At 42.0% G+C, this 19608-nt stretch overlaps 1 protein-coding gene across 1 annotated transcript; it reads right to left on the bottom strand.

The window, feature by feature from the left end:
* Positions 1-358: 358 nt before the first annotated feature.
* Positions 359-13191, bottom strand: LOC139573553 (tubulin beta-4B chain-like). Its single transcript, XM_071397144.1, has 5 exons — positions 13036-13191; positions 3390-3498; positions 3111-3221; positions 2646-2890; positions 359-1384 (listed from the first exon to the last, which is right to left on the bottom strand). Exons 1-5 carry the CDS (start codon positions 13090-13092, stop codon positions 569-571), a joined length of 1338 nt encoding a protein of 445 aa, XP_071253245.1. The 5' UTR covers positions 13093-13191; the 3' UTR covers positions 359-568.
* Between the last annotated feature and the right edge of the window lie 6417 nt (positions 13192-19608).

Below are 19608 nucleotides of genomic sequence, written 5' to 3'. Positions count from 1 at the left end.
GGCAGTTCAAGCCTTATTGCTGCACTTAATCTTATCCAGATGCTACTCTGTTGTCATAGCGGGAATAGCGTTGCTTTGGGCCTGTAATATGTTTTCATAATGTAAGAATGTGTTCATTCACATGCTGTGAGTTTAATGTTATTCCAATGATATTACTAACTTTCCTCCTCTCAGGCCCATGATGATGGTATGCATCAACAGCCTCCCTAGTGTATCAAACTTTGTGACTCAAAGCACTCACAGTACTCAACAAAAAACACATATCTTTCTATCTCAGATTTCACATTGAGATAGATAGACATCTGTCAGTCAAACAGTATGCCTATTGTTACAGGACAAATGAGGACAAGACAAGAGATGAACATTCGTTCATTTATTTGCAGTCACAAGGGGTGTATCTACATTACTATAATATTTTCCATCAGATAAAAAAAATGCTCAACATTGGTTTTAGGACCCCTTTAACTTTTTCTTGCTTCTAAGTTACTTTGAGGTAGTTTTTTTCCTATGTGGTTTCACAGCTTCATTTGGCCCTTCGAATACAATCTTCATTTTCAAAGCTCTGTCTTTAAGCGTCATCGTCTTCAGCCTCCTCCTCGAACTCTCCCTCTTCCTCAGCGGTGGCGTCCTGGTACTGCTGGTACTCAGACACCAGGTCGTTCATGTTGCTCTCTGCCTCAGTGAACTCCATCTCGTCCATGCCCTCTCCAGTATACCAGTGCAAGAAGGCCTTGCGGCGGAACATGGCGGTGAACTGCTCAGAGATACGCTTGAACAGCTCCTGGATGGCTGTGCTGTTGCCGATGAAGGTGACAGACATCTTGAGGCCGCGGGGTGGGATGTCGCAGACAGCGGTCTTCACGTTGTTGGGGATCCATTCCACGAAGTAGCTGCTGTTCTTGTTCTGGATATTAAGCATCTGCTCGTCCACCTCCTTCATGGACATTTGGCCCCGGAACACTGCGGCCACAGTAAGGTAGCGGCCATGACGAGGGTCGCAGGCGGCCATCATGTTTTTTGCGTCAAACACCTGTTGGGTAAGCTCGGGCACGGTGAGGGCACGGTACTGCTGGCTGCCCCTGCTGGTGAGGGGGGCGAAGCCGGGCATGAAGAAGTGCAGACGGGGGAAGGGCACCATGTTGACGGCCAATTTGCGGAGGTCAGCGTTGAGCTGGCCAGGGAAGCGCAGGCAGGTGGTGACGCCGCTCATGGTGGCTGACACCAGGTGGTTGAGGTCACCGTAGGTTGGCGTAGTCAGTTTGAGCGTGCGGAAGCAGATGTCATAAAGGGCCTCGTTGTCAATGCAGAACGTCTCGTCTGTGTTCTCCACAAGCTGGTGAACGGAGAGGGTGGCGTTGTATGGCTCCACCACTGTGTCTGATACCTGGAAAGAAACAAAGAGAGAGAGAGATTAAAGTACTTTATATTATCCGCCTCATCAAGTACATTTGTATTGAAGCATTTCAAAAAAAATATACTCAATATACACTACGGTTCAAACGTTTGGGGCCATTTAGACATTTCCTTGTTTTTGAAAGAAAAGCAAATTTTTTGTCCATTGAAATAATATCAAATTGATCAGAAATACAGTGTAGACATTGTTAATGTTGTAAATGACTGTTGTAGCTGGAAACAGCTGATTTTTTATGGAATATCTACATAGGTGTACAGAGGCCCATTATCAGCAACCATCACATCTGCGTTCCAATGGTACGTTGTTTTAAAAGGCAAATTGATCATTAGAAAACCCTTTTGCAATTATGTTAGCACAGCTGAAAACTGTTGTGCTGATTACAGAAGCAATAAAACTGGCTTTCTTTAGACTAGTTATGTATCTGGAGCGTCAGCATTTGTGGGTTCGATTACAGGCTCAAAATGGCCAGAAACAAAGCACTTTCTTCTGCAACTCGTCAATCCATTCCTGTTCTGAAAAATTAAGGCTATTCCATGCCAGAAATTTTCAAGAAACTGAAGATCTGGTACAACGCTGTGTACTACTCCCTTCACAGAACAGCGCAAACTGGCTTTAACCAGAATAAAAAGAGGAGTGGGAGGCCCCGATGCACAACTGAGCAAGAGAACAAGTACATTAGAGTGTCTAGTTTGAGAAACAGACACCTCACAAGTCCTCAACTGGCAGCTTCATTAAATCGTACCCGCAAAACAGCAGTCTCGGCTGACATGACAGTACCTGTCACGACTTCCACCGAAGGTGGCTCCTCTCCCTGTTCGGGCGGTGCTCGGCGGTCGTCGTCGCCGGCCTACTAGCTGCCACCGATCCATTTTTCCTTTTCGTTTGTTTCTGTCTGTATTGTTTACACCTGTGTCTTATTAGTTGATTTCGGTGGGTATATTTACCTCCGCTGCCTGCTAGTCTTTGTGCGGGATTGTTTTCTGTGGTTACGTTGTTTGGGGTGCGTGTCTGCACCATGGGGTTTTCTTTTCTCACGGCAGTTGTGCCGTTTGCTATGAGTTTAGGAGTAGAGGTTTCTCCTCCATGTGTAGCGTTTATTTCCCTGTGTGTGTGGCAACCTCGTTGTTTCAGTCCCATGTTGTAGTTGAGTTGGGACTGCTCAATAAACTATTTTGCCACTGGGACTTCCTGATTCCTGCACCTCCCTCCTTTAGGAGACACGTAACAGTACCTTTGGTGAGGGCACCACGCTGAAGGTGTTCATGATGCGGTCAGGGTACTCCTCTCTGATCTTGCTGATGAGCAGGGTGCCCATACCCGACCCCGTGCCTCCACCCAGGGAGTGGGTGAGCTGGAATCCCTGCAGGCAGTCACAGTTTTCTGCCTCCTTCCTCACTACATCCAGGACAGAGTCCACCAGCTCTGCTCCCTCTGTGTAGTGGCCCTTTGCCCAGTTGTTACCAGCACCGCTCTGGCCTGAAGGAAGGGGAGAAGGGAGTAATAAGAAGGAGAAGACATTTAACTTATATTGTATATGAAACAAATCTAGTAATGATAATCAATAGCCCCCCCACACCAATAAATTATTACATTCTACTGGGTTCTCTTGGGTGCCTAGTTCTAACATATATTTTTCACATTTTCTGTTATATCCATCCCCATCCATTGCCTACAAACAGGTTGTATGTCCACCTACCAAACACAAAGTTGTCTGGCCTGAAGATCTGTCCAAAGGGTCCAGACCTCACAGAGTCCATGGTGCCAGGCTCAAGGTCCACGAGGACGGCCCTGGGTACATATTTACCACCTCCATGAGAGACAGAGACAGAGGGGAGGAGGGAAAAGACATCAGGTGAATACTGTAGGAAACCATTACTAAAACAACTCTCCACCAGCATAGCCATATAGACTGGGTTAAATATGCTACATATTAAAATGTGGCAGGATCATGGCAATAGATTTAGGGGTGTGGTACCTGTTGCCTCGTTGTAGTACACACTGATTCTGTCCAACTGCAGGTCGCCATCTCCATGGTAGGTGCCTGTGGGGTCGATCCCGTGCTCATCGCTGATCACCTCCCAGAACTATAGACACAAAATTGATGACAGCACATCAGTTTCCTAGGTTCATATGCCACACGTTTTATAGAGAGGAATACATGGCAAACAAAGACTGAAGCATGAGCCGAAATATCTGAAATCACTGTCTCTCTTGTTGTGGAGTATGATGAAAACAACAGCAAATTCTTGGCTCACTAAACCAAATGTAACCCGTGCTTGGGATAAAATAAGTGCAAGAGGTATCTTTTTCCAAGACGGTCCATTAGATTATGTTCACCTAAATTCACAAATTACATAATGCTATAGAGACCTCTGATTATTCATTGTTAATCATACTTATTTTTTATGACTTCTCCATGACTTTTAACCAAATGTTCATGATTATTATTACAGCCTACATGAAAAAGTAAGCATTATTGACACTGGAAGGCTGTCTGATCCCATGTAGGCCTACCATCTCCTGCTGTTGTGCCCTTGATCAAGGCTCTTAACCCCCCACAAAGTAGAATTGCACTGTTTGTTACATGTCAACATGTGTTCAACCCTCCATCTGGGGACCTCCTGGGTGTGAAGGCTTGGATTTTGATCCAGCCCTGAAACACCCAAGTCTGCCTATCAAGGTCCTGATGAGCAGCTGATGTTTAGGCTACACTGTGGTTAGACCAGGGCTTGAATAAAAGCCTGCAGTAACTGAATGATGGATGGCAAGCTTGATATTAAATATTTCAACATTACAACCATATACTTTTGTCTTTATTAAATTATTATGTTGGTTCCACTTTTCTGGGCTCTGTTATTTACTTAACAAATAAGGAATACTCAAAATGTGCACTTATAAATCCTAACAATTTGAATCAAAATACAGCTGTAGACAGAAGTCAAAGATCAAACATTAAACATACAACGGATGTCTCTCCTGAGTTCTGCAAAATAGGAAAAGTCCAAGTTGCTTTTAATATGCTTGCAGTCAACCCCTAGTGATGTAACTGCCTACGTCAATACCTTCTACTCATGAGACCAAGCCCATGCATATACAGTTTTACAAACTTGCAGGAGAGACACTAGTTCCAGTGTTTTTTAAGGGCTCAGCAGTAATTTTCCACTCCCCAAGTTGCTTTATAGTGGTATGTCTGACTAGTCTCTTATCTCTTTCACTCCCCTGCAGGGTTCTGTGTTTATGAATCTCTTTAAGCCTTGAGGCGCTTTCTCACAGACACCCTGTTTTTACTGCAATAACTCACACATCTCTCAGACCGTTTCTTTATGAGGCAGAGACTAGAAAAGAACTGTGGAACAATATTAAACCTTATAATGCAGATATATATATTGTTAATCTGTAGTCTAGGATACTATAAATGTAGTGGGGGAGGGGTCTTACAGCCCTTCCCTTCTATTAATACAACATAAGCATAATCAATTATTATAATACATCAAACATTTGGTGCAGCCCCTATCATGACCCCATCAATTCCCTCATTCAATAAATCAGGGATCAAATGGATAAGGTAGGCTACTTGAAAGCAAGGTATCTAACTAGACATGTTAATATATAATGCTCAAATATTCATGTTTCAAGGGAGATCTATGCACAGCAAGTTATTTTTCAATTAGGCCATTCTTAGAATATTTTTAAACGTTGTTGCAATTACATGGCTACTGTTTAATAGAGGGGATTCCCAGCTTTCCAACGGTGCAGATGTATTTAGGCTATCTACAGTGTCGGTGGAAAGGTGACAACGACATGAATGCTTAGTTAGCAGTTATGCTGCTAGGTAATGTAATAAATACCATTTAATATAACACAAGCATATCCCTATTACATTGTTATAACTAACTTCTTTCAAAACAGGGTTTCTCACAAACTCATAAGCAGATACTGAGACCCACACATACCCAGAGACAGATGGCTGACATAGACCTTTTATAAACACTGACAAGAAAAGGGTGCTTGGTACTGCATTCCACGAGATACTGAGACACACACATACCCAAGGACAGAGGGCTGACGTAAACCTTTCATAAACATAGATAAGACAGGAACATCTACGCACACACAAAATCTCCTCTTCAGTCTGAACATTTTACAGAGACACACAGAAATGTCAAAATAGGAACATCTACGCACACACCTAATCTCCTGTTTTAGCTGAACATTTCTGAAGACAAAGAACTCTACTCAGAGCCAATGGGACAGTGATACTAGCCTGAAGGAGACCTCGCCCAACTCATCAGAACCAACCAGAGGACCAGAACTTCCAGACTCAACCTACTTTCTGTACTGTATAAAATGTCTAATGCACTCTGTTATCTGGGCTTATTTCTGCAAGTTCCATATGAGCTAAATGAATAAGTCCGTGCACGCTTGTACCAGATATCTTTACTCTTAAATAAAACTGTCACTTGTCATACAATTTACCACCTTGTCTGAATCGATCCTTGACCGGCTCGCCCTTCTCCATATCCAATTATCAACAGTAACTATAGCTACAAGTAATGTTTTGAATTGGCCATCTAGTTAATCTGTTTGTCATTTTGTTTATACCTGCTGCTGAAATGTCTCGCTCTCTCACAAGCAACGGCCCACTCGCACTGGTACACACGCAGCACACACAGACACGCACTGAATGGTCATTCCGATAATGGCTGATATGTAGATTTTTAAGTGATTGATAATATTTAAAAGTTTGCCTTCATGAAATACATTAACAAAAATTATTAAACTAATTTCCATGACTTTACAAACCCTCATTTAACAACTAGGAACAGCGCATCGTGTGCATTCAAATTGGCGCATTTTAAATCTACACAATCTCAAATAGCCTACGGTCACGCAAAGATTCACAGACTGGCGGCAAATAAACTTGAACAAAGCGGAATCAGGAAATGAATGGCCACTCTGCATTGCTATTCAATGCAGATACCGCCTATATTCTGCTTTGATCAACTTTTTTGGCCTCGGCGTGTGAATCTGGATCTGTCACGACTTCCGCCGAAGTTGGCTCCCCTGCCTGTTCGGGCGGTGCTCGGCGGTCGTCGTCTCCGGCCTACTAGCCGCCACCGATCCCTTTTTCGTTGTCTGTTTGTTTTGTCTTATTAGTTGCACCTGTGTCTATTTGTGTGCTTGATGGGCTTCCTTATTTAAAGTACGTTTACCCGCCCTTGTTTTGTGCGGGATTATTCTTGTGTTACGTGTGTGCGTTATTTAGGTGTGTTCGTGGTCTAGACCTGGTACCCTGTGTTTTGGGTGGTCCATTTATTTCCGCGCCCTGTGTTGTGGGCTTGCGTTTGTGCGGTATTAAAGTGCACTTTTCCCTGTGGAACTCGCTGCTCTCTGCGCCTGATTCTTCCTCACACACATAGTCCCGCGTGACAGGATCAGCGATAGGCTACTTTGTTTTGTAGAGGAGCTGGAACGCAATTCCCCAAAGATTAGAAGTGCCGGTACGGACAGCTCCGGACCAAATCAAGCACTGAATGTAACACCAATAGAGTGGTCAATCCACTGCCGGACAGAAGAGGCAATTGCCTCAGGCCTCACACCATCAAGGGCCCTCATGAGCAGGGCATATTTTTTTTTATATCGCTCAGATATAGGACAGACACTTCAAAACATACTTCCTTTTTACTAAATGTTTGACTATCTGTTTTTACATGTATGCATCTGTTATTCAGTGCGTGTCTATGGGCTAATAGCAGTAAGGCCCAATTTAATGTTTCATGTACTGAACAAAATTATAAAAGCAACATGCAACAATTTCATTGATTTTACTGAGTTACAGCTCATGGGAGTAAATGAGTCAATTGAAAGGAATTCATTAGGCCCTAATCTATGGATTTCACATGACTGGGAATACAGATAAGCATCTGTTGGTCACAGATACCTTAAAAAAAAAAAGGGCCTCGCAATGGGCTTCAGGATCTCTTGACAGTATTTTTGTTCAAATTGCCATCGATAAAATGTAATTGTGTTCGTTGTCTGTAGTTTATGCCTGCCAATACCATAACCCCACTACCATCATTGACACCAGCAAACTGCTCACCCACTCGACGCCATACACATGGTCTGCGGTTGTGAGGCCGGTTGGATGCACTGCCAAATAATCTAAAACGATGTTGGAGGTGGCTTAAGGTAGAGAAATGAAAATGATCTGGCAACAGCTCTGGTGGACATTTCTGCAGTCAGAATGCCAATAGCACTCTCCCTCAAAACTTGAGACATCTGTGGCATTGTGTTGTGTAACAAAACTACACATTTTAGAGTGGCCTTTTATTGTCTTCAGCACAAGGTGCACCTGTGTAGTGATCATGCTGTTTAGTCACCTTCTTGATATGCCACACCTGTCAGGTGGATGGATTATCTTGGCAGAGGAGAAATGCTCACGAAGAGGGATGTAAACAAATATGAGCACAACATTTGAGAGAAATAAACTTTTTGTTCATATGGAACATTTCTGGGATATTTTATTTCAGCTCATGAAACATGGGACCAACACTTTAGATGTTGCGTTTATATTTTTGTATTTTTTTTTATACCTACAGGGGTCCTAAAATTATAAATCAAATAGCTAAATGATCCTTGCTATGACTATTAAACTAACAATTCCATGTTAGCTTAATAGAAACCCAACCCTGGGCCCATAGACTATTTAGTAGAAGACAGGTGCTGCTGATAATACTGCCATCGTCTTCGAGGCAGAGGACATGTATGTGTAGCCCATGTATCTGATGCTATGTAGCAATAAATATTATGGCATTTCATACTCTTTTTGGCTAGACAGCATCAGATACATGGGCTACATATAGTAAGACAGATGGGCGCTGTTTTGCTCACTTGGATGCTTTCTCCAGATAGTTTCAGTCACTTGCGAATTGAAGAAAAGTTGGCAGGTGTACAGTGCACTGTTCAGATGCTGGAATTATTTTCGAATGAACGTGCGAGGGTAACCTACTTTTTTAAGTGATTTGTTTGACAATCAGATGAAAACATCATGACTGGTTGTGTTCATGGCACATTAAAAGGTAATACATTTTTACAGTTAAATTACATCTTTACCATAAATCCATAAAAAGACTGGCCTCTTCCTGGGGCCTCCAAATCACTAAGTCGGCCCTGGATCAATTTAAATATTCATAGACTGAGATAGATGGTTATAATAGTGTTATTTGAACAGAGGAGGCGTTTAAAAGGCCATGTGAGGAGAGGGATAGAACACAAAGGACCCACAGATCTTTTCTTGGACAATTGTGAAAATGAAATCCATTTGCAGGCAGTCAGAGTTAATTGAGAAAGCTGATCATCTCTAGATCTGTAACCATGTCTAGTTCAGCCCTTGAGGAGTATGCATTGCGTGTTTGTGTGTGTGTCTGTGTGACCTTTTGTTTCAGACATTTGTTTATGTCGCTGTCTCTGCTGATTTTCTGTAAACAGCAGCATTAAGGGAGGATTATGGATAATCTGGATGAACAGTCTGTATAGCAGATCAGTAGTTAAGAGAGATTTGAGGGTACTCAACTGTATGGACTCAATATACAGTAGCAATCAGTGTTTTGATAAACCATGTAGGCTCAGGCAATATGACCAAGTGACCTTAATCTGAGAGAGAGAGAAGGAGAGAGTCAGAGAAAGAGGATGAGTGAGGGACAGCCATAGATAGGATAGATGGTTATCAGGGAGGACTGAGAATAATTGCTTTGAAAGAATGGGGACAATGGCCAGGAAAGCGGACGGTGCCACACCCACTCTCCTATGCCTTCAACTGGGCTGTCAGTCAGATCCAGCCGGTGGCCATCCAACCCAATGACACCCTAGAGGGGGTAGTGTCCTCACTGTCAGACCAACAGTAATGTTATTCTAACTAACGCTTTACTAGACAAACAGTTACATGGACACCAGCGAGGTTCACTGTCCATTGAAGTAGCTTACAATCAATGTGGATTTCAATTTCATGTGAAATTGTATTAATCTCAGAGACATATGATGTACAGTCGTGGCCAAAAGTTTTGAGAATGACACAAATATTAATTTTCACAAAGTTTGCTGCCTCAGTTTGTATGAATGCAATTTGCATATACTCCAGAATGTTATGAAGAGGGATCAGTTGAATTGCAATTAATTGCAAAGTTCCTCTTTGCCATGCAAATTAACTGAATCCCCAAAAACACACAACATTTCCACTGCATTTCAGCCCTGCCACAAAAGGACCAGCTGACATCATGTCAGTGATTCTCTCATTAACACAGGTGTGAGTGTTGACGAGGACAAGGCTGGAGATCACTCTGTCATGCTGATTGAGTTTGAATAACAGACTGGAAGCTTCAAAAGGAGGGTGGTTCTGGGAATCATTGTTCTTCCTCTGTCAACCATTGTTACCTGCAAGGAAACATGTGCCGTCATCATTGCTTTGCACAAAAAGGGCTTCACAGGCAAGGATATTGCTGCTAGTAAGATTGCACCTAAATCAACCATTTATCGGATCATCAAGAACTTCAAGGAGAGGGGTTCAATTGTTGTGAAGAAGGCTTTAGGGCGCCCAAGAAAGTCCAGCAAGTGCCAGGACCGTCTCCTAAAGTTGATTCAGCTGCGGGATCGGGGCACCACCTGTACAGAACTTGCTCAGGAATGGCAGTAGGCAGGTGTGAGTGCATCTGCACGCACAGTGAGGCGAAGACTTTTGGAGGATGGCCTTGTGTCAAGAAGGGCAGCAAAGAAGCCACTTCTCTCCAGGAAAAACCTCAGGGACAGACTGATATTCTGCAATAGGTACAGGGATTGGACTGCTGAGGACTGGGGTAAAGTAATTTTCTCTGATGAATCCCCTTTCCGATTGTTTGGGGCATCTGGAAAAAAGCTTGTCCGGAGAAGACAAGGTGAGCGCTACCATCAGTCCTGTGTCGTCCCAACAGTAAAGCATCCTGAGACCATTCATGTGTGGGGTTGCTTCTCAGCCAAGGGAGTGGGCTCACTCACAATTTTATAAATAAAGAATGGTACCAACACATCCTCCGAGAGCAACTTCTCCCAACCATCCAGGAACAGTTTGGTGACAAACAATGCCTTTTCCAGCATGATGGAGCACCTTGCCATAAGGAAAAAATGATAACTAAGTGGCTCGGTGAACAAAACATCGATATTTTGGGTCCATGGTCAGGAAACTCCCCAGACCTTAATCCCATTGAGAACTTGTGGTCAATCCTCAAGAGGCGGGTGGACAAACAAAAACCCACAAATTCTGACAAACTCCAAGCATTGATTATGCAAGAATGGGCTGCCATCAGTCAGGATGTGGTCCAGAAGTTAATTGACAGCATGCCAGGGCGGATTGCAGAGGTCTTGAAAAAGAAGGGTCAACATTGCAAATATTGACACTTTGCATCAACTTCATGTAATTGTCAATAAAAGCCTTTGACACTTATGAAATGCTTGTAATTATACTTCAATATTCCATAGTAACATCTGACAAAAATATCTAAAGACACTGAAGCAGCAAACTTTGTGGAAATTAATATTTGTGTCATTCTCAAAACTTTTGGCCACGACTGTATATGTACAGTATGTCCTGATTGTATCATCAACCTGTATACTGGAGCTGCCTTCTTGGCCAAGTCTCCCTACAAAAAGAGATTAATTGTCTCAATAGGACTTCTCAGTCTAAAGAAAAGTTGAATGAAAAGAATAGACTGTGCCATGGCGTAATCCAAAGGAAAATGTTTTATTCATTGGGCACCTCTCTCTCTCTCTTACACACTCCCCTTCTTGTCCATCGCTCTCTCTCTCTCTCGCTCTTTCTTCTCATCTCTGTCTGTCTCTCTTCCTCCAGTAGTATCAGATTAAATCGGTGTTGAACCCAGTGATTTCACCGTCTGTTACGTCAGCTGTTTCCTCTGTCTGTATGTCCCTCCCCCACCCCATCCGCCCCTAATTTGGTTAGGGGAGGACAGACATTGATTAGGATAAGGCGGGCAGTGCTACTGTACGGTCCTGCTTTTATAATTGGACATGATTAAAATCAACGCTAGCAGCCGGAAAAGGCTCTGCCATCATGATAACGATGAGCTGTACTGTATGTCTGAGGAAGGAATGACCTTGGTATGGTTCTGTGGCTCTATAATAACCATGGACCTGGGGTAGTCATGACAACCTTAGACACCCTGATACAGAGAATATGGATTTGATTGGTCTGACTGGACCATCATGTCCTCCATTGTAGGCCTATATGAGCTCTCAACCAGAAAGACTGTCAAACAGTTTCACCCATAGGCCTATGAGAGACTGGGTGGGGTTGGGGTACTTCTATCTGATGATGTCAAGGCTTATTGTACATGGGAAATGGACCACTAACACAAACCAGTCATGCCCTACAAAATAAAGAATATTATCTCAAAGTGAACAAACATTTTATTAACATTTTGTCTCTCCAATTTGGAAAAGCCCAAACAACTGACAGCCCTCTCAAATTGTATTTTATCCCCTTTCCATCATTGTAAATTATGCACGCCCCACTCTTCTCAATACTCCTTTGCACCACCTCTCACACACCAATGGAAAACTCTGTCCGCATCTACACACCCCGCTGGAATAAATCGAATCGATATATCGATCCAATATATGAAGGAAAACATGTAATATGGCTCTTGCGCATAGCAGGCTACATGAATAAATGTGATTGTCTTGAACGCAAGTTTCCTATATGCGAGGCAAAAGGGCAAGTCACCATTATATTGAACGCAAGTTTCTCACATATGCGAGGCAAAAGGGGCAAGTCACCATTATATTGAACGCAAGTTTCCTATATGCGAGGCAAAAGGGGCAAGTCACCATTATATTGAACGCAAGTTTCTCACATATGCGAGGCAAAAGGGGCAAGTCAACATTGCAGTTTGACAGACTTTGACAATGGAATAATAGGTTGAGTTCAGACAATCATGCGAGAGCAGCTTTAACGCGACCTGCAGACGCAGACACGCCCGGTGGTGAGAAAGAAATCCTGTCCCGACAGTCAGAGAACCCTGTTAAACCGATATTCCTAGACAATTGCACACCGCAATTACACACACCGGCTCACACAGACCCACACACACATACATTTATCAAATAGTTTTTAATTGTGGAGTTACAATACTTTAACAAATGGTAGCAATCACACACCCAATTAACTCTGCATATTGTATGAAATAATATTGCAATAGGCCTACATAGTCTCCAAATAATATGGTAGCCTAATAGGGTGAATGTGACTGGGTGATTATCCATTCTTTGTAGTAGGTTTTAGTTGTGTTGATTAATTTGAAACAAGTCTTTACTATTCTATAGACAGTCATTCAATACATTTATTCAAACCATTGTAGTTGTATTACTGAGGATGTAAGGTTTTATTATTAGGTTTAAAAAGGAAGCCACTTTTTGTGATGAAACAAAAGCTCAAAGCATAGTGGTCTCATCTCGCGCTATATCCTAATCTAATGTATCAAATCCAACCTGACAAAACATTTTTTATATTAAACTGCAACAGTTAGACTACAATAGAAGTTCATAATTAGGATGATGAATGTATAGGTTCTTACCTTGGCGCCAATCTGGTTACCGCACTGGCCGGCTTGGATATGCACGATTTCCCTCATCTTGACTGGTAGAAATTTTGAGACACAAAGAGACAGTGCACCATGAAGACCCAACCGAACTAGTATGGACAATGGTTTTGGTCATCTGGACAGGAGAATTCTGCCATCAGCACAAACAATGATGTAATTTTCGTACGGTAATGAGGAAACTTTCAAAATAAAAGGCGGTTTTCAAAACATTGCAATGTGGATAACTAATTCAAAAGATAATGCATTTTATTCACTGGACACTTCTATTGTGATATCAAGAAAATGCAATGAGTAATTTATGAAAACAAATACAAAATATGATTTAATAAATTTTTAAAATAAATACAGTATATATATACCAATAATGAAAAAATACAATGTTGACATTGGTATGTTGAGAATATTGGGCTGTAGAGAGAGAACTTCTCTACCTGTCTCAGCTAAAGTGGGGTGGAAAATACTCAGTAGTGTCTCTACTAACCAAATGTGTAGTTTTGGATGGGATTGTGTCGTACATACCCAGCAACACACCTTTAAATAGTCTGATACTATCCATGGTTCTGAAATCATTGCACAAAAAATGAACAAAAACATATTTTTACAAGTTAAATGTAATGAATATTAACCAGGCTATTAAGACACAGTATAATCAATCACACATTCTGAACAGCAATGGAGAAATGTATTTACAAGTTGTAGGCCGACATGTGATTCTTATCTATTAAGGTTTGCAGTATACAGCAAAGGCATAGGACTATTACCTTTTTTTTTTTTTTAAGTATAACAAAGACAAGATTATTTACAAGCTATATTGTCATGATTATGGATCAAGGTCAGCAAAGGATCTTTTTGAAGAGTTAAAATGTACTACAGGAGACAACAAGGCTACATGGCTAACAGCACACAGTATAATCAAGCTTTCAGAACAACAATGGAGAACATTCTTTACAAGTTATACGCCTCTATGTTTTGCTTTTTCTATCAAGGTTAGCAGTATACATTAAAGGCCCATTAACCACGTTTTCTAAACCAATAACAGAGACAAGATTGAAAGATAATACATAATACAGAGAGGTGTTTATTATCTATCAAGGTCAGTAGTCATTTTCTGTAGAGTTTTTAAAATGTATTACGTAGTAATTTTCTCTCCGATAACTCATATAAAACATACTCGCCCGTGCCATTGTGACAAAGCGTATTCACATTGCCCTCTAATGAGACTACTTTAGAGAATCAGTACACATAAACACCACTACCATCTGACTGTTTTCTAAAATAGCGACACTGATGAGGAAATTCATAGTTTAGTGTCACATCCACCACAAATTCATGCATTGTCAGATACTGTAATGCCAGTGTCACGGATCCCCCCGGTACTGCTGCTCATTCCGTTCACCAGCTCCGTAGGTCTACCTCACCGTCCTTCTAGGTGTCACTGAACTGGATCATTACCACCAACCCCGGACTTTCTTGTCTCATTACACACACCTGGTTCCCATTCCCCATGATTAGTATGTGTATATATGTGCCCTCTGTTCCCCATTGTCCTTGTTGATTATTGTCCCATGTCTATTGATCTTGTGATTATCTGTGCTCTGTATTATCGGCTTTCGTGTTATTGTGCGCTTGTTATTACGGGTCTCATCCCGTGTATTATTTAGAGGTTTACACCTCGCTCTTTTATTTGGGTTACATCCCTGTGTTATGTGTGTGTTGGGCTTCGTCGTTTTCACGATGTACTTTATTTTGGGTGAAGAAATAAAACCCCCCATTACGTATTCCTGCGCCTGTCTCCTATCATTATACAGTGACAGCCAGGTATTTCTGAAGTGGAAGTAGTTTATCCTTTCATTTTGGCTTAAGGAATCTACCATTGTAATGCAATTACTTCTGTTAACTATATGTTGCATATCTATCTACCCATGCTCAAAAGCCACCAATTGTGCACCATTTCAGGCACATTTGGCATAATCTTTTTTGCTGTCACAAAACAGACTCTGTAATTCCTGACTTGCTAAAGACGCAAGGGACATTAACACATTGATCCTTCAAATGTGACTTCAATAGATCGTTACATGTCAATTACTGTATCCTTAAACCACTTGTCATTGCTTAATAATCTGCTTTAGTAGGTGGCGGTGGAATCAAATCAAATCAAATGTATTTATATAGCCCTTCTTACATCAGCTGATATCTCAAAGTGCTGTACAGAAACCCAGCCTAAAACCACAAACAGCAAGCAATGCAGGTGTAGAAGCACGGTGGCTAGGAAAAACTCCCTAGAAAGGCCAAAACCTAGGAAGAAACCTAGAGAGGAACCAAGCTATGAGGGGTGGCCAGTCCTCTTCTGGCTGTACTGGGTGGAGATTATAACAGAACATGGCTAAGATGTTCAAATGTTCATAAATGACCAGCATGGTCAAATAATAATAATCACAGTAGTTGTCGAGGGTGCAGCAAGTCAGCACCTCAGGAGTAAATGTCAGTTGGCTTTTCATAGCCGATCATTAAGAGTATCTCTACCGCTCCTGCGGTCTCTAGAGAGTTGAAAACAACAGGTCTGGGACAGGTAGCACGTCCGGTGAACAGGTCAGGGTTTCATAGCCGCAGGCAGAACAGTTGAAACTGGAGCAGCAGCACGGCCAGGTGGACTGGGGACAGCAAGGAGTCATCATACCAGGTAGTCCTGAGGCATGGTCCTAGGACTCAGGTCCTCCGAGAGAGAGAAAGAAAGAGAGAATTAGAGAGAGCATACTTAAATTCACACAGAACACCGGATAAGACAGGAGAAGTACTCCAGATATAACAAACTGACCCTAGCCCCCCGACACATAAACTACTGCAGCATAAATACTGGAGGCTGAGACAGGAGGGGTCAGGAGACACTGTGGCTCAATCATATGACCCACTGAAGAGATGAGTCTTGAGTAAAGACTTAAAAGTTTAGACCGAGTCTGCGTCTCTCACATGGGTAGGCAGACCATTCCATAAAAATGGAGATCTATAGGAGAAAGCCCTGCCTCCAGCTGTTTGCTTAGAAATTCTAGGGACAATTAGGAAGCCTGCGTCTTGTGACCGTAGCGTACGTGTAGGTATGTACGGCAGGACCAAATCGGAAAGATAGGTAGGAGCAAGCCCATGTAATGCTTTGTAGGTTAGCAGTAAAACCTTGAAATCAGCCCTTGCCTTAACAGGAAGCCAGTGTCGGGAGGCTAGCACTGGAGTAATATGATCAAATTTTTGGGTTCTAGTCAGGATTCTAGCAGCCGTATTTTGCACTAACTGAAGTTTATTTAGTGCTTTATCCGGGTAGCTGGAAAGTAGAGCATTGCAGTAGTCTAAACTAGAAGTAACAAAAGCATGGATTCATTTTTCTGCATCATTTTTGTACAGAAAGTTTCTGATTTTTGCAATGTTACGTAGATGGAAAAAAGCTGTCCTTGAAACAGTCTTGATATGTTCGTCAAAAGAGAGATCAGGGTCCAGAGTAATGCCGAGGTCCTTCACAGTTTTATTTGAGACGACTTTACAACCATCAAGATTAATTGTCAGATTCAACAGAAGATATCTTTGTTTCTTGGGACCTAGAACAAGCATCTCTGTTTTGTCCGAGTTTAAAAGTAGAACGTTTTCAGCCATCCACTTCCTTATGTCTGAAACACAGGCTTCTAGCGAGGGCAATTTTGGGGCTTCACCATGTTTCATTGAAATGTACAGCTGTGTGTCATCCGCATAGCAGTGAAAGTTAACATTATGTTTTCGAATGACATCCCCAAGAGGTAAAATATATAGTGAAAACAATAGTGGTCCTAAAACGGAACCTTGAGGAACACCGAAATGTACAGTTGATTTGTCAGAGGACAAACCATTCACAGAGACAAACTGATATCTTTCCGACAGATAAGATCTAAACCAGGCCAGAACTTGTCCGTGTAGACTAATTTGGGTTTCCAATCTCTCCAAAAGAATGTGGTGATGATGGTATCAAAGGCAGCACTAAGGTCTAGGAGCACGAGGACAGATGCAGAGCCTCGGTCTGACGCCATTAAAAGGTAATTTACCACCTTCACAAGTGCAGTCTCAGTGCTATGATGGGGTCTAAAACCAGACTGAAGCATTTCGTATACATTGTTTGTCTTCAGGAATGCAGTGAGTTGCTACGCAACAGCTTTTTCAAAAATTTTTGAGAGGAATGGAAGATTCGATATAGGCCGATAGTTTTTTATATTTTCTGGGTCAAGGTTTGGCTTTTTCAAGAGAGGCTTTATTACTGCCACTTTTAGTGAGAAGAGTTACAGTTGCCTTTGGAATAGGAAGTTTAGACCTAGATGAGTCATTCTTTGTGCATTTGTCAGAGCACAGATTATTTCTGTCTTTTTGAAGAAAATGTACTACTTTTTCACTTTTCTTATGATACCAGATTGAACACTGCTTGCGCCAGGAGTTCTTGGACCTTCTCTAAGGTAATACCATGTATTACGTTGAAGAGAAAGAAGTGGGTGGAGTACAGAGTCACAGGTACTCTGTATTAAACCTGTTGCCCAGCAAAAGAGACCCATTTAAGTTTTCCAGACTGAGTAATTCCAATAACATATACAATAGGTTTTAACATGCCAGTATTTATGTACACTTTTAAAAGATGCTGGTATAAATAATACAATGTCAAATTATCCATTTATTTTTTCAGAGGTGGTTGCAATGTCACACCCTGATCTGGTTCACCTGTCCTTGTGATTGTCTCCACCCCCTCCAGGGGTCACTTATCATCGCCGGTGTATATATCCCTGTCTTGTTTGCCAAGTCAACCAGTGTTTTTCCTTGCTCCTATTTTTCCCGTCTGTTTGTTTCTAGTCCTCCTGGTTTTGACCCTTGCCTGTGCTGACTCCGAACCCGCTTGCCTGACCACTCTGCCTGTTCTGACTACCAGCCTGCCTATCCCCTTGTACTGTTTTTGGACTCGGATCTGGTTTCTGACCCCTGCCTGGCCTGACCTTGAGACTGCCTATCGCCTGGTACTGTTTGGACTCGGATCTGGTTTCTGACCCCTGCCTGGCCTGACCTCGAGACTGCATATCGTCTGGTACTGTTTGGACTCTGACTTGGTTTATGAACTCTCGCCTGTCCCCGACCTACCTTTGCCTACTCACTTTGTTATAATAAATATCGGAGCTCTAACATCTGCCTCCTGTGTCTGCATTTGGGTCTCGCCTTGTGCCCGTATATGCAACGCAGTGACAATGTCACGACTCCCGCCGAGGTCGGCCCCTCTCCTTGTTCGGGGGTCAATGTCACCGGTCTTCTAGCCATCGCTGATCCATCTTTCATTTTCCATTGGTTTTGTCTTTATTTTCTACACACCTGGTTTTCATTATCCAATTACATGTTCATGTATTTAACCCTCTGTTTCCCCCATGTTTGTTGTGAGTGATTATTTCTATGTTCCGTTCGGTTCATGATGGCTGTTTTTTTGACGGGTGCTGTTTTCACCCGTACGTAATATTTACTGTTGGTTATTGGTCAAGTGTATTTGTTTTACCTTGTGCCTTTTATTTTTTGAGTAAAGTACGTTTCTCACTAATTTTGCTCTCCTGCGCCTGACTTCATGCACCAGCTACACTCACCTTCTGACAGAAAAACAGTTGTACTGCAATAGAGTGCAAAACAAATGGATATTCCCAAATTTAGTATGTCTTTGCAGGGGGACTCCTATTTGTTTATTTTTTAAATCTGTGATTGTGCTGCCAGTATAATATCCTACTGCTAGGAGAATGGTAATCCTCTGGACTGGGTCCAGAGTGAGGCTGGAGACTGGGAGTGATTTTCATATAGGGTGGGGATCAATTTAATTTCCATTCATACCCCATTCACGAAGTGTATTGAAATTATACTTATGAACAAACAACTAAATTACTACTTATGAACATTACATTCACCCCAGCTCTGTTTCATTTCATAGTTTTTTTTCACATGACCCTCCCCTTGTACTGTAAAATAAATTGCACACCCTCCCCCTCATATAATTAACTCATGTTTACTTTTTATTTTTATTTCACCTTTATTTAACCAGGTAGGCAAGTTGAGAACAAGTTCGCATTTACAATTGCACCTGGCCAAGATAAAGATAGTACTAAAACTGTGGCTGTGTTAATAAACGTGGATATCACTTTGCCACTTCAGCATGCTTTTGTGGCACAGTCACCTTGTCCGAGAGAGATTTACATGTTGATCAAAACGTCATCCCAGGGTAAGCCCTTATTTTGTGCTTCTTAAATCCCTTATGGGAAAAGTGGAGTGTAAAAATGATTGGAACCATTTTCCTGTTTGGCCGCTAGATTTATGGGTATTATGACGCCTCCACTGTGGGACTCTGTAGCCTACATGAGATAATTATGGACGAAAGTGCGAGATTCTTTTTATTTGTCTAACAGCAGCCATGCATCGATCATGTCACCAGAATAAGACGCTTGATATTTATTGAAAGGAGCATCGAGATCATCACTGTGAACATTCACCACCAGGTGAATTTCACCAATTTATTTAATCTGT

Source organism: Salvelinus alpinus, chromosome 4 (genome assembly GCF_045679555.1).
Source record: "Salvelinus alpinus chromosome 4, SLU_Salpinus.1, whole genome shotgun sequence".
Classification (NCBI taxonomy): Eukaryota; Metazoa; Chordata; class Actinopteri; order Salmoniformes; family Salmonidae; genus Salvelinus; species Salvelinus alpinus.
Note: the sequence above shows the minus strand (reverse complement) of the source record. Positions and strands in the feature narration are given on the sequence as shown.